The sequence below is a fragment of the Temnothorax curvispinosus genome, unplaced genomic scaffold, assembly GCF_003070985.1.
Source record: "Temnothorax curvispinosus isolate PA1 unplaced genomic scaffold, ASM307098v1 QBEX01014078.1, whole genome shotgun sequence".
In the NCBI taxonomy this organism is placed as follows: domain Eukaryota; kingdom Metazoa; phylum Arthropoda; class Insecta; order Hymenoptera; family Formicidae; genus Temnothorax; species Temnothorax curvispinosus.
Window position 1 is genome coordinate 1 of NW_020223858.1, and position 15,740 is coordinate 15,740.

At 29.7% G+C, this 15,740-nt stretch overlaps 1 protein-coding gene across 5 annotated transcripts; it reads left to right on the forward strand.

The window, feature by feature from the left end:
• Positions 1 to 646: 646 nt before the first annotated feature.
• On the forward strand, positions 647 to 15,114 carry LOC112464295 (insulin-degrading enzyme-like). Of its 5 annotated transcripts, none has more exons than XM_025031205.1 (14): positions 647 to 849; positions 1,554 to 1,750; positions 2,251 to 2,754; positions 4,049 to 4,251; positions 9,479 to 9,727; positions 9,868 to 10,269; positions 10,572 to 10,684; positions 11,097 to 11,274; positions 11,603 to 11,713; positions 11,784 to 11,907; positions 12,054 to 12,260; positions 13,834 to 14,126; positions 14,298 to 14,507; positions 14,676 to 15,114. In XM_025031205.1, exons 2-14 carry the CDS (start codon positions 1,591 to 1,593, stop codon positions 14,856 to 14,858), a joined length of 2,937 nt encoding a protein of 978 aa, XP_024886973.1. In that variant the 5' UTR covers positions 647 to 849; positions 1,554 to 1,590; the 3' UTR covers positions 14,859 to 15,114. The 5 variants fall into 5 exon arrangements, with proteins under 5 accessions (XP_024886973.1, XP_024886974.1, XP_024886977.1 ...); XM_025031206.1 differs by having other exon boundaries at positions 647 to 816; XM_025031207.1 differs by lacking the exon at positions 647 to 849 and adding an exon at positions 1,321 to 1,381.
• The last annotated feature ends 626 nt before the right edge of the window (positions 15,115 to 15,740 follow it).

A 15,740-nucleotide genomic window follows, 5' to 3' on the forward strand; every position in this document is an offset into this window, starting at 1 on the left:
CGCATATGTCTTTTTTTCGCATTATTAGTTACAGCTTTGACTACCAAACGTCGGGAATGGACTACCAAACACCACCAAACGACCACCAAACGAATGGTTATAGTTATTATTGAATTTTCAGTAGTGGGGGGGCCAACTTCACACAGCTCTTAATCGCATATGCAAAAATAAAAATCAAATATTAAAGTTCAAAAACCATTAATGAAAGTGCTTGCCGTTAGCGTTTATTTTTATAAAAAACAAAAAGTATTACTTGCTTGAAACGTTCCAGATAAAATCTTCTTCATTTTCAAAAAGATCGGCTAATGTGAAACTTGCTGGCATTACTGTACAACATTTTAATACTTTTATTCAATGTTTTATGTAACATTTGATATTATTGATATCTTATTTTGTGACTCATTGTCAGAGATTTTCCGAAAAAAACTATTCAAAATCAAACCCTTTTTCTCTATGCCGCTTAATGAAAACCCCGCCTTAAAATATTGATAAATTTTTTCTGCAAATTTGCATGGTTTTCGCGACGTTAAACGGCGAAAATATATCCTAAAATCTTAATAAAATAACAGCTTAATTTTGCTTCGGAAATAGACGGCATATATTTCCAAAAAAAAAAAAGAAAAACGATGCCTCGTTTTTGCCTATGCCATGCCGACTCACTATACATATACTTGGTCTTGGGAACTCAGTGCGAGGTAAACACTAGGGGCAAAGCGAAGAGTTGGTATACAACAACAGCTGATCGGTTGTCTCCGAGATCAGCTGAGTCGTTAACACTTGGAAAATTTCTCAGGCTGTCGACAACAGATTGGCTCGGTGAATTTCTTGGCTCGTTGTTAGAGATTCGAGGTTTGAGAAGCTTGCGAAATTCGCGACAATAGAACCCCGGACCTTCGCGCGCGGGCTCGCACTCGACCTCCAGTCTTTAGTTGCGACAGTGTGTGTGATTTTATTGCGTTCCGAAAAAGTTTACGTGTCTTTTCGTTCGCTGAGTAACGGTGATCTGGTGCCTAGGGCTACTTTTATACTCCCCAATTAAATCTTATTGTTATTAATTATATATTGCATATTTTGGATTGCTCTATAATTTAGCAATATTTGAGGACAATACGTATATAAATTTATTCAACATTTTCCGAGAAAAGTAAAGAAAAAACAAAAAAAATTTGAAAAACGAAAGAAGCACGTATAAATTACTGTGACGTGAGCTTCATTTTTTCGACACTTGATTGTTTAGGTAGCCCCAGCGCCCGCGCGCGCGCGTTCTCGGGTTAATTAACTCGTACATAATCTGTAAATAAACATTTATGTTAAGACTGTGTAAATACAACTTTTAGACGATTATAATCTATAATTTCCGGATTTACATTGAATCTCGAAGGTCTCTTTTTCTTTCCTCCGCTCGAGCATAAAGACTATTGTGCGAATAATTCCTAAAAAGTTATAATTTTGTTTTAGTTACAATATTTTTCAGCATCGTTGTTGTATAGATATAATAGATTGAAAATTTTATATATCCTTTAAGTTTTTATTTGTAATTTCTTCATGTTTAGAAATAATATTTTTGAGTCTGCGGCAGTGGTGACCAACATGTCGAATCATAATTGTGTGGAAGAACAATTCGATAACATACATCCAGATAATGACTCTAGATCGTACAGAGGCTTAGTACTTACTAATAAAATGAGAATTTTTTTAATAAGCGATCCATCAACTGATATCAGTTTTGCATCGATGGATGTTAATGCCGGTAATTATATGTATATTATTTCTTTTTTTATGCATTAACTTGATGTTTTTAATAATACTTATATGAACTTTCTTATAAAATCTGTGCATGAATTATAAGTTATCACAAAAAATATATAGTCAAAAAATAAATGACTTTTTTATTGGTCTAATTCTAATATATTTAATATCCTTTAATGTATTAACATTTAGGTTTCTGTAATTTAACCTGTAATTTCTGCTTAATAACATTATGTATTTGTGGTATATAAAATCAACGTTAAATGTGCAGTTTATGTGTTCTCCTCTTCTGAGTCATTCTACACTATTAATAAATGTTTACATTTTCTTCTGGATAGATTTAATTATATATATACAATATATAGATATATGTATAGCAAAAATTATATATATATGTATATATATATATATATATATAATCAAAGATTAATATGTTTCTATTAATTAATATCACATTATCAGTTTCAAAGATTATTTAAGTAAAGATCAAATATGTTACAGGCGACAATTGTAATCCCGATGATCTACCTGGATTAGCGCACCTTTGCGAGCATATGTTACTGCTGGGAACGGAGAAATATCGTAAACAAGATGATTACCATATGTACGTGACGCAGTCTAACGGTCAGCAAAATGCAACGACAAGCTTAAGCTCCACTAATTATTGGTTTACTGCATCTCCGGAGAAGTTCAAAGAAGTTTTAGATCGATTTGCGCAGTTTTTCATAGCGCCTCTCTTTAGAGAGTCTTTAATAGAGAAGGAGATAAATGGATCTATAGATGCAGAATACAAGGAATATTTAACGCTACACGGACGGCGATATATTCAATTAGAGAAATTATGTATAAAACCAGATCAACCATATTCAAAATTCGGCACAGGCAATGGAGAGAGTTTAAGCAAAATACCGAAGGAGAAGAACATTAATGTTAGAAATAGGCTATTAGAGTTTTATAACACATATTATTCTGCAAATGTTATGTCACTGTGTATTCATGGTAAAGGTACGGCGATAATTTATAACTTTTTATGATTTGAATGCTTTTCATACTATTATACATACAAATATTTAAATTTTGGAATAAGTACTAAGGCCCAGTGCACAGCGTCGATTAACTTTTAACCTTAGTTTAACTCACTTTTCGTTTTTTTCTAAGGGAAACGTAAATAATGATAAGTAAAATTTTAATAATTAATGAATTAATGCACATTTTATTATCAGTTATTGTATTAAACATCTCATTGTTTTATCTTCAAGAAAGAAGATATAATCTTATCAGTACTGTAACTAAAATATGTGGAAATATTGGTCTTCATAAATTACTACATAAAATTTCAAAAATTTTCTAAAGTTTTAACGCAATAAATTTATTATTATAGTCAATATTTTTAAAAAAGGTTCGATCAAAATGTGAAATATTTAATTGTATAATACAAAGTAAAATATATTTCTAATATATTTCTTGTAGTTTTGAAAAAAATTATATCTTTTGCCATAAACAGGCATATAATTTTTTGTTACATATTATTATGTAATGTATGGCACGCCGCTTAATATTCATTAATAATATTTGTTAACCTAAATTAAAAATTTAATAATTGATTTAAACTGAAGTAAATAGTTTTTTGGAACCATTTGTATTATGTCATAACATAATGAAAATGAATTAAAATAGTCTTGACATAAAATTAGTTAAAAATACAAATATCTTTTTAACAAATAGTAAACAACATGTCATACACAAAGAAAGATATAGCCTATACGTACGTGGAATTACTTTTATGTCAAGACAAAATTTTTTACCATAGTAATTCAGTGAATTAAAATTATGCTACGACATAATAAAAATTTATGAATTAAAATTGTCATAACCTAATCGAATTTTGGCGAATAAAAATTATACCACGACATAATAAAAATTGAAAGTTAGAATTACGTGCTAATGTCATTTTAATCCTACATATTAAATTTTAAATCAAAAGAAATTTTTATTATGTCAAGACATAATATTTATTGAGAATTTCCATTATTTACATAATTTTAATTTCCGAAAAATTTTTATGTCATAACATAAAATAAATTCCGAATTAATATTTTGTCTAAACATAATTTTACTTTTGTATTTTCAATTATGTGATAGCTTAATAATAATTCGATGAATTGTCTAGACATAATAATAATTTCTTTTATTTTTAGTATCAATTTAATTTGGTATAATTTTTATGATGGTATTAAATAGCAAAACGGCGTGCCATAAGCGTATGTATATTATATTAACAAATAAATTTTTTGTTTAGAAAGTTTAGATGATCTCACAAATATGGTAATAGAACGCTTTTGTAATGTAGAAAACAAGGAAGTTGAACTTCCTATGTATTCTGAATATCCATTCAAGGATGAAGACTTTAACACTATATGGTACTACGTTCCGATACATGACACGATCACACAGTTAGTCATTTCGTTTGCTTTACCTGAAATGCAGCGTGAATACCGGATGGTAAATATAATACCTTCTTTTTGGCTTTGATGCTTTATACGAATATTTTATCTTATTGTTAGTTCTTTTAAATATAGTTATGGTAATTATGCTGAGATAGAGACCATTTCCGATTTCAATAACTTTGAAATATGTTGTCAAGGTCATTACCCTATTAACGAGTGTAACGAGTGACCAACAAATACAATACATATTTGAAAGGTTTTAAGCGATCATTGGCCATCAAAAAGTTATTGGCAAAAAAAGTTTAAAAAATGTAAAAGTTGCATTCAGTACTGGAGTATATATATGTATGAAGAAATAGCACATATATGAGCAGGCAAACCTCCCAAATTTTAATTCTCTTTAGCACACATATTATTCTACATGTATCTCCAATTTTCCACGCAAAGCGAGGAAGCGAGGTCCATGCGCGTTACTGATGTACATGGAAATAAAAAAAAAAAAAAAAAAAATAAGCCTCAGCAAAGTGTAAATTTATTTTTAAATGTATATAGTGACAGAAAGTTATGTTCTCATAAATTTGTGTTGTTAATAACTTTTTAATAAACATTGCCAATTAAAAGGTTACACAGGCTAATGACTTTGATAATATATATCTCAAAATTGATAATATATCTCATTATTAAAATCGAAAGGTTGCCCCTATCTCTGCATAATTGCCATTATAATACAGGGTGCCTCAAGTTTTTTTCTTGCATAAATTTTAGTAGAATGTTCTATAAGCAGAAATATATTTTAAAAAATGTTATACATAAGTCGGGTGTTCTCCCGAATGGATCTTTCCGATTGGGATTTTGTTACGAGCGCGAGATATCTAGAGATTATTTATCGATGTCCCACCTTCGAGTTTTCTAGATTTTAACTTGATAATTATAAAAATGTCTCACATTATATCCCACTGTATGGATTAGGAATAACATTAGAAAGAAGATAACCATTTGTTGCGTGGGTGGAAAAGTGTATGCGTGCATGGATGCAGTGGGTTGCGCCAATATTCGCTCGAGGTTCGACAGCAAACCACCGATCGCGCACGTCATACTATGCCTCAGAAGCGTCTCTATATATACAACAAGAAATGTACTAAAATGGTATCTTCCGCTAAATATTGTCATTAAAATATTTTTATTTTTATAAATAATTAAACATTTATATGCGGAACACGTTACAAATATCTCGTACCTGAGGTAGAGCGCTGCATGCTTGTTTGTTTACGATTGACAGGCTAAAATCTAGAAAACTACTTAAAAAAAAAACCCAAAGATAGAACATCGATAAATAATTTCTAGACATCGCACAGTGGGCCAAGAGCTGGACAAAAATCCATTTTTGCACTTGTTGCTAAATTTATATTGCAATATATTTTTGTTTTTCTTACTTTCTGAGATACTTTCCATAAGCATAAGGTCTTCAATGGTGTTCTTGTTCTCATTCAGTACTGACAATGTAAATCACAATTAAAATTGCGTAACTCTTATACAGAATATATATGTGTTTATTTTATAATTATATCGTTGAATGTAAGCCTTGGGGCTTATTTGGGGAATATTTTTAATATAACTGTTTATTTTTAATGGGAAAAAAGTACAGCTTATACAATAATATTATGAAAAAACTTTGGTTTTTTTTATGTAAAACGTAATAAAAAAAAATTTGGCATTTTTCTTTTAATATATTTTGAGTGTTCCACATCGTTCCACTTGGAGACCACATGCATTTTGTTAGTTGATACTTAAACTTCAAAATCACGCCTGATTTTTGTGCGCTCACGTGCGCTTTCAAAAATGGCGTGCGGGCTCGCGCGGCGAAAGGGTTCGACTCGCGCTCGCTACGCGGCGCATCGCCGGTATATTCTCGCGTGATTAAGATTCGGCGAAAGGGTTCGACTCGCGCTCGGATTGGTATTTTATGCCAGCTTCTGTACATAAAATTTTGATTCATGGTGCAGCGATCATAGAAAACGCTGTACTGCCAATTGGTCAACTCTCTGAGGAAGCACAGGAATTGCGAAATAAAGATATAAAAAAATACCGTGAAAATAATACGAGAAAGTGTTCAAGGCTGCATACTATGACCGATCTAATTCACGCATTGCTTATCTCATCCGATCCTGTAATTGGTTCCAAGATAACAGTTCCGTCTAAAAAGTTAAGACCACTTCCAAAAGAAGTTATCGGTCTTTTAAAACTGCCACAAGCACCTACACAAGAAAGAAGTTCTTTTTCAGAAAGTGTCGACAGTTCTTCTGAAGAACGTGATCAAAACAATTCTGATGAAGATTAACATTTTCGGGACAAGAGCTTCTTAATGAAATAAAAAATATAAGTACTAAGTAAAAACCAGTTTTTTTACACATACACACGCACCACACACACACGCACGCGCGCGCGCGCGCGCGCACACACACACACACACACACACACACACAGGGATTAAATCCTCGCCACGTCCACGTCGTTGATCCTGGGTAATGCCGAGAGCGGGGATCTAACGGACATTTTTGAGATTAAATTCGAATTCAGCGACCTCAAAAACCCTCTGTAAAAATGGATTTTTTCATTTACATGAGGTTTTGAATTTTGTCCAGCTTCTGATCGGTTTCGGCCCACTGTGCATCGTGACAAAATTACTTGCAAAACCGCATCTCAATCGGAAGGGTGAGTCATTCGGAAGTACAGCCCATAGGTCCTAAAATGCCTTTAATACAAAGTTATAGCAAAAGTTAGAATTTCGTGTTGAAGAAGTGTCACGTCGAGTCGTAAATGTTACACCGTTAGATACTGTAGTAATTATTTAGTTTAGGGAAGCAACCTCTTGCGACTTTGACCTTGATATATATTATAGAAAGATACATTTACAAGAGGCGATGTTTTCAATTTTCGTAACAACCACAGTCATGAAAATCCATACGCTGTTCGAGAAATAGCTTTTTAACGACTCTGTAGTTAAAATTCAACTGTAATGTATGGACATATACAACGATATGCTAATTGACCTCCATTTGTTGTCAAAACGTTTAAATGCATATTCTTTTTTGAACTTTCTCAGCAACGATTTAGCAATTGCTTTCGAAGATATATCCTTACTATCTCGCCAAGACATGTGGATACAGTTAGATGTTAGATGGATGTATATCTTGTATTGGTATAGGCAGACGGCACTTTGAAATGCGAACTTAAGTAAAATTGTTTCTTATATATGTATACACTGTTTAAAAAAAATAGGGGATCACTTTTTGCTAGTAAATTTTTGCCCATGTTTAAACTGTAATTACTCAGCAAATAATTAACGTAAAAAAAAATTTTAAAAAAGGTTTTACAGGGCAAACTCTCTACTATAAGGTGCTTTTGTTCAATTTTTATTCAGGTTTATACTCAAAGGCGTGGTTTGTTTTGAATAAAGGACGTATTTCTCCAAAATCTTGAAATTTACAGTCTTCCATCATCTAATAAAAAAATTGGTGAACATAATCATTGATACCATCTCAAAGTACAGACTTTGCTTTTTCAAATGAAAAAAACAGAATTTTCTCCTACATTGATTATTATTTAGCGAGATATCGATAATTTAAAGTAACCCCTGTTTTTTTGCGATTTTAGCACGATCCCGCTGGCATTTGCGTAACCTGATGTGCACTACGGGCAGGTTGCTCAGTTGGATTTTGCACATCGCGTATGTATGTGTATATGGAGTGTACATTGTATGTATGTACATGTAGAAGTTTTTTTAGCAAGAAGTGTTGTCACTTTTTCGCCATGTCACGCGTATCGCGCAATCTTGATCTCATATATTGATACATTTTTTTTTACATCAGATTAAAGAGGCACTGCGTCACATTTGAAATGAAATTTCTCAATCTGATGTAAAAAAGAATACATCAATATAAGATCAAGATCGCGATATAACTTTCTAATAAAGCATTTTAGAACCTATGTTTATATAACATTCTTTCTTATTTCTGCTTATAGAACATACTACTAAAGTTTGTCCTCAAAAATTAAGATATTCTGTATACATATATTAATTCAATATTATAACTATTACCACCTTAAATATATTCGAATCTATAAGGCCTAGAGAAAAATTAGTGTAACCAAAATTGTACGGTACGAAGTATCGTAAATTATTAATAAAAAATTATTAATAAAATTATTATCGCTATCATATAGCGATAATAATTTTTGTCCAGGTGGAGGCGCTTCGGAGATATCAAGATTATCTTTATTTTTTTAAATTAATTTGATACATTTTTTTACATAATATGATAGAAGAACTGAAAACAAGTTCAGAACTCATGACACAAGATCATTGAACAAGATTTAAAGTGAAGAAAAAACGATTAAAAAATAAATTTTTGTATTAAATGAAATTTACATTTAAAGAAGATGTTCGAAGTGATGGCCATCATTATCGATGCAACACTGGATTCTTTCGATCACTGATTAGCTTGCTCTTTTAATAACGTTTAGCCTTTAATTATACGACGAACAATGTAGTACCAGCACGATGGATGCTCAGCTCATTTTTCATTTGTTGCAAGAAATAAATTCAATGAAAAATTTACGAATTGTTGGATTGGACGTGGAGGTCGTGTAGTGTGGCCAGCTCGTTCACCAGATTTGACACCACTGGATTTCTTTTTATGGGGAACTCTAAAGGACATGGTCTGCAAAGAAGAATCAACTACAACTCAAGATTTGCAACAACGGATTATTATCGTTTTTTCTTCACTTTAAATATACATATCGTTTTTTCTTTACTTTAAATCTTGTTCAATGATCTTGTGTCATGAGTTCTGAACTTGTTTTCAGCTCCTCTATCATATTATGGAAAAAAATGTACCGAATCAATTTAAAAAAATGAAGATGCTCTTGATATCTCCGAAGCGCCTCCACCTGGACAAAAATTATTATCGCTATATGATAGCCCCCTTCGTATCGTATAATTTTGGTTACACTAATTTTTCTCATTTGAATATTTAAGGTGGTAATAGTTATATTGCTTCACCCTGTATATATGTATACAATATACAGTTGTATTGTAAAATTTTATGTCCATAAATACCTAGTTGCGGAATAAGTTATAAAAAATATGCTTATAAAATTTTCTCTCTGTCTCTTCCTAATTGATTACACATAATTGTCATTATTGTATAGTACATATAATGAAACATCATTATGTCACATTTTAATTAAAGCTTATGTTTATCGTTTATTTGTTAACATAGCCTCTCGATTACATTGCACATTTATTTAAACACAAAAGCGAAGGTTTATTAGTATCGGCTTTAAAGGCCAGGGGTTGGTGTAACACTATAATAGCTGGAAAAGATTCTGCGGACACAAGCATACATTACTTTAAAGTTATATTTGAACTAACTGAAAAAGGTATTAAGCATGTAGAAGATATTATTCTAATAATGTTCCAATATATCAATATGCTGAAGAAGAATGGACCGATGAAATGGATCTACGATGTAATTAGTTAAAAATAATTTAATCTTTCGTAAAATGCTCGGCAGATTGTAGGACTGCAATTTGCAAGACACTTTGTACTTTAATATATTGTATATCAGATATGAAGTTATATGGAAATTTTTAATTTTTAATTTTTTAGGAACATCTACATATTTGGAATATGTGTAATAGGTACAGAAGCGCAAAAATACACTCTTGGAATCCTAATAACATAGCTACTATAGCCTACCTGCTGCACATATATCCCATGGAAAATATCATTTCGTTGCTACGTGATTTCCCTAAATGGCGACCGGATTTGATCAACGAGCTAATGGAATATTTTACGCCACAAAATATTAGAATTTACGTTGCCGCAAAAGCGTACGAAAGTATAGCGAATAAAACCGAGAAATGGTTTGGCACTAAATATATGAAAGAAAAGATATCCGAGAAAACAATGAAAATGTGGAACCACGCTGGCTATAAATTGCCGGACCTGAAATTGCCCTCTAAAAATGAATTTATAGCGACCAAGTTTGATATTAAGACAGAAATTAACGTAAGTAAAATTATCATTTTTCGCAATATTAATCCTTGAGCACCACTTCGTGATACTAACAATAAGCAAAATCTCCATGAAGCATAAACCATGTCATATACGTTAAGATTTAGATTATTAAGATTTAATTTATATAATACAGAGCCGAAAGATTGTAATATAAGGGAAAAAATTGTAATGCAAAGAATGTTTTACACACGCTCATTTTTGCATACAGAATTGTTGCTTTGCTCTAATAAATCACCAATTTTGATGTCATTTATACGTATTTTCTACATATATTGACAAGTAAAATTTTACAGGACCAAGAGTTTCCTCTAAGAATTGTAAAGGATACGTCGTTTGTAAAAGTTTGGTATAAAGAAGATAATGTATTTCGTCTACCGCACGCGACGATGATCTTCCACTTCGTAAGGTATGAGATAAGTGTTGTAAAAAGTACATTGTTGTTCTAATCAAATTCGGAATATTGAGATGATTTTAAATTAGAATTTGAGATATTCTAACAACTACAAATTGTAATTGTGAATTAATTTATTTAATTATCATTATAATGAGATTAGTATACATATATATTAATATACGTACTAAATAAAATTAAAATAATAAATTGATTATCTCTGAAATGTTATAATATCAATACTAAAATAAATCTAAATTTGTACATTCATATATTTCTGAATATATAAATTAGCCGTAATTTCAAAATGCCACCTTAATTAAAGAATATATAAATTAAAATGGTGTTATAATCTCTTTTCATATAATAGACAAAAAAATATTTTTTTATAATTATAAATAATGTTTGTGTTGTTTTTAATTCATAGTCCGTTCGCCTACATGGATCCTCTCAGTTCCAATTTGACTAATATGTTTGTCAACCTACTTCGTGATTTTCTTGATGAATATGCATGTATAGTTAATATACATAAACATGAATTTATGCATACAGTTGATATAACTTCTTTAGAATGGAAAATTACTACTACGAAATATGGAATAACAGTAAGCATATATATAATAACATTAATAAAATATTGTATATTATTTAAATAGATTTATTCGAATAAATTATTCAACTTGTTAATATTATTAGTAACGTTTAAGTATAAGGCTTCTTCATGTACATCAAATATTACTTATTTAGCAATATTATTTAGCAATCAGATTTTAATTTTTATTAATAATTATTGTTATTCGTAAATATGACCAGTTATATTTCTGCAATGTTCTAATAAGTTTGCGGAATGTTTTATAAATAAGCATTAATTTAATGATTTATGTAAAAGCATATATAATATTTATAATAAAGAAAAACGGATTGTTTTATTAGCTGAAAATAGATGGTTTCGACGACAAGCAACGTGTTTTGTTAGAAAAAATCATGGACCAAATGACAAATTTTAAACTTAATCCGAAGAGGTTTGAAGTCTTAAAGGAAAAGGTATGTATAATTAATGCAGTCAATTTCATTAATTTAATTAAATATCAAATTTATGTGGAATGGTTTACAGCATATCAAGTACTTAAAAAATTTCGCTACAATACTGCAAACTCCTAAACATGCAAAAGAATATCTTCATATACTGTTGTCAGAACGACATTGGTCTAGCGATGAATTATTGGCATCTACTGCTCGTAAGTGTAAGAGAGAACTAATGTTTATTGTTAAAAACAATTTTCTTTTCTTTCTCGAAAATTCTTTTTGATCCTTTAGTATGGTTATTGTACTTATTAATAATATATATATATATATATATATGTATCATTTCTATAATATATAGATCTAAGTATCGATAGACTCGAGCTCTTTATACCAAAGTTATTCAGCAAAATGCATGTAGACTGCTTAATGTATGGTAACGTGACTGAAATGGAAGCAACAGATATAGGTGAACTAATTGAGTCTAATTTAAAAACTAGAATGCCTCACATAGTACCCATGTTGCAAGAACAATTAGTATTGTATCGTCAAATTAAAGTAGAAGATGGTAAGCTCATGACACGATCAAATCTTATTTATGATAATTGAAAAGAATTTATATGCTTAAAGAATTTCAGTTTATATTATGAAATATTTCAATATAAATATTTTAGTGTATATTCTAATGATCTTATGTTGCCATTAGGATTGTTACGGAGATAAAGAAAAAAAACTAATAAAAGTAAAAAAACAATTTATTCATATAGAAAATAGATTTTTGAAAATATAAGAAAACATTACAAATCGCTACCATTGCTCCTATTTCGCCCACAAAGCTCCTCTTATATGAGGAAGTTTGTATTTTATTTGATGCATAATTATTAGTATTTATTAGTTTGGCTTTCTCATAGAGGAAGCTTTATGAGCGAAATAAAATAGGAGCAATGGTAGCGATCTGTAATGATGAGAAAGTAATGTGCAAGTTTCTAGTTTGCACATTTTTTTTAATTTTAAATTTAACCTTTTTATGAATTGAAAGAGAGTCAGCTTAGTTGCACAAGTGCGGTTTTACAATTCAATCGACGCAATGTCAAATCGATGTTGATTTTGGGAGTTCAGACTACATGGTCCATATATGGACTTCGCATATAGACCTTTGATCTTGTATAAAACTGGGTCTAATCAATCAAATCTTAAAGAATTATATATAGAATAGAGGTAGAAAAGACTGAAGGATACAAAGAATTAGAAATAGCCCAATGTCTCAAAATTTGTGGAAATTAGAGCTATACTATACAGACATTTCTAAAAAAATTATAGAATTTGAAATGTTATGGTAGCTCTAACTTCCGTAATAACTCGAAAAGTACTTAATAAAAAATAGTTTTTATAGTGTTTTGAAAAGCTCTCAAAGTAAGCTTTAAGAATATGTAATAAAAAATGGAAGAGTCTAATTGTTTTAAAGATGTGTGTGTGTGTGTGTAAGTGTATGGTATTTGAAATGTTGTAGTTGCTCTAACTTCCGTAATTTTTTAGATATTGGGCTCAATTTTTTTTTAATGTAGAGTATCATTAAGAGAATATTGGTAGTGAATTTGGCGATAATCAGTAAAGGAGGTCATTTTTTTATAAAAGTTTGAATTTTTTGAAAAATATCTGTGGTAGCTTGAAAACTTTTAAAACAATTAAAACTCTCATTTTTTATCGCATATTCTTCGAGCTTACTTCGAAAAGTTTCCAAAACAACATTATAAAAAAATATTTTTTTATTAAGTACTTTTCGAGTTATAAGTGTGTATTACATACATAAAGACATTTCTTTTAATGCGATTTTCCGACGTTTTAGAACATTCAGAACACATTGGCATCAAAAAATAAAAATAAAAACAATTTTTTCTTCGGTTTTTTCTACCCCTATTTCATATACATATAATTCTTTAAGATTTAGTTTATTAGACCTAGCTTTCGCGATCAAAGGTTCATACATGAGGTTTATGACAACAAAGCTTATTCTATAAGAAAGCAATATTTATTATTAATGTTATATTATTAGCATTACAATTTGTTCTATAAATTTTAATAAGTTAATATTTTTTATATGATAGTACGTAAAATGTTGTGTATTGATATAATCACCGTAGGTTGCCATATTCTATATGAAGAGGAAAATAAAGTACATGAAAATTCTTGTACTATTGTGAACTACGCAACTGGTCTACGATCAACGGAGTCGAATATGCTCTTATCGCTTTTAGCACAAATTATTAGCGGGCCTTGCTATGATGTCTTAAGAACCACGGAGCAATTAGGCTATATAATACTTAGTGATGTATGTACAATAAATGAAACACAATATTTGACAGTCGTTGTACAAGGTGAACGTAACCCGCAAAATGTCGAAGAACGAATCGATTCATTTATGGAGAATATGTTTGTAAGTATAATAAAATCTTATATAACAACATGTTTTTTTTTTTAATTTCTCACGCAATATTCTAATATTATGATTATATGAATCAATTTATCATTCCAATTATTATGTGACGAAGTAACTAGAGTATATTTCTATTAAAATATCGTTAACATCACTATAACAACATTTCAGGAACATATAACTAATATGCCAGAAGAGCAATTTAACAACTACAAGGAAGGACTAGTTGTACGTTTGATCAATACAGGCAATACGATAACTAGTCAATGCTCTTTATATTGGAAAGAAATTGAAAGCAAAGAATATAATTTCGATCGAGTAAATATTGAAGTGCCTTACTTAAGGACAATAACGCAGCAACGATTACTGCAATTCTTTGAGGTAACCACTTATTTTTATATACGGACTACATCATTCAATGAAAAAGAAATAATTTTATAGAGAAAAACAAATGGAAAATATAATTCTTTTTATATGACGTACAATTTTTTAGAGAAGTGATTTTGATAGACAATAAATTAATAATATTTTTTAAATAATCTCCATTAGGAAAATATACGTAGCAAGTTGACTCGACGTAAGTTGTCGGTACATGTGATGCCTACGGCTATGGCAATGGAAAAAAATTTGCCTGATACATCTAGAAGAATTACCGTTACTTCATCTGATAATAAAATTAAGAAATTTGACAATTTAATGTCATTTAAGCTAAGTCAAAGTTTATATATTTAATAATATAACCTTTACTAGAACCGATCGACAAAAATGTTGTCAGAAAGGATATAAGATGCTCTTCTAGGATGTAAGAAGAAATGATATAATAATGGTTTTGGTTTGTTATCATGTATTTCGTTATTTCTTAAAAAAGAAGCTAGCTTTTAATTCTTTCTCTTTTTCTCTCTTATATAGTATTACGATATATTTCTGTATCAAATCTTGTTCACGCATAACAGTAAAATAATTTTCTATTTTTATAAAATTGAAATCATTGTATATTAAATAAATAAGTAATAACGTATAATTTATACACATTATAAAATACCGCGTGATACATGCAGAAAGTCATTTTTTAAGCTATATCCATCGTTCGTTATATCATTATCTTTATTTTATCTTCGTTGTATTAATATTTTCGAATCTATTATCTTTCTATGAAATGTTATAATTTAACCATTTGATGTTTTATAACTTTTAAATTGCGCAATAAAGATATTTTGATATCAAATAATCTTATTAATAACTTTATTTACATTTGAGATAGCCAGAGAGAATATAATCCTCAAATGTAATAAAATTGTCTTACGTCCCTCATATTTGAACAAAATACATAAGTTATTAACGTATGTATACAAATATATAATACCTCTACTTATTAATTACACATTACACTATTATTAGATTTAAATTGTCGTTGTATGTGAAGGTATTCTATATATTCTTATACAACCCTGTTTAAAATAATAGATATAATATGATCAGATTACATTATATTACATTCAATTTCAATGTAAATTAATAAGGTTTTTATTCATTTACATTGAAATTGAATGTAATATAATATAATCTGATCATATTGTATCTATTATTTTAAACAGGGAACATCAAAAACATGCA

Excerpts from the sequence above, each read along its gene's own strand:
- LOC112464295 (XM_025031205.1), top strand. The coding sequence starts at position 1,591 with ATGTCGAATCATAATTGTGTGGAAGAACAATTCGATAACATACATCCA. Across the intron at positions 9,728-9,867 it reads CGATGAAATGGATCTACGAT|GAACATCTACATATTTGGAA; the intron begins GTAATTAGTTAA and ends TTAATTTTTTAG. Across the intron at positions 12,261-13,833 it reads TCAAATTAAAGTAGAAGATG|GTTGCCATATTCTATATGAA; the intron begins GTAAGCTCATGA and ends TAATCACCGTAG.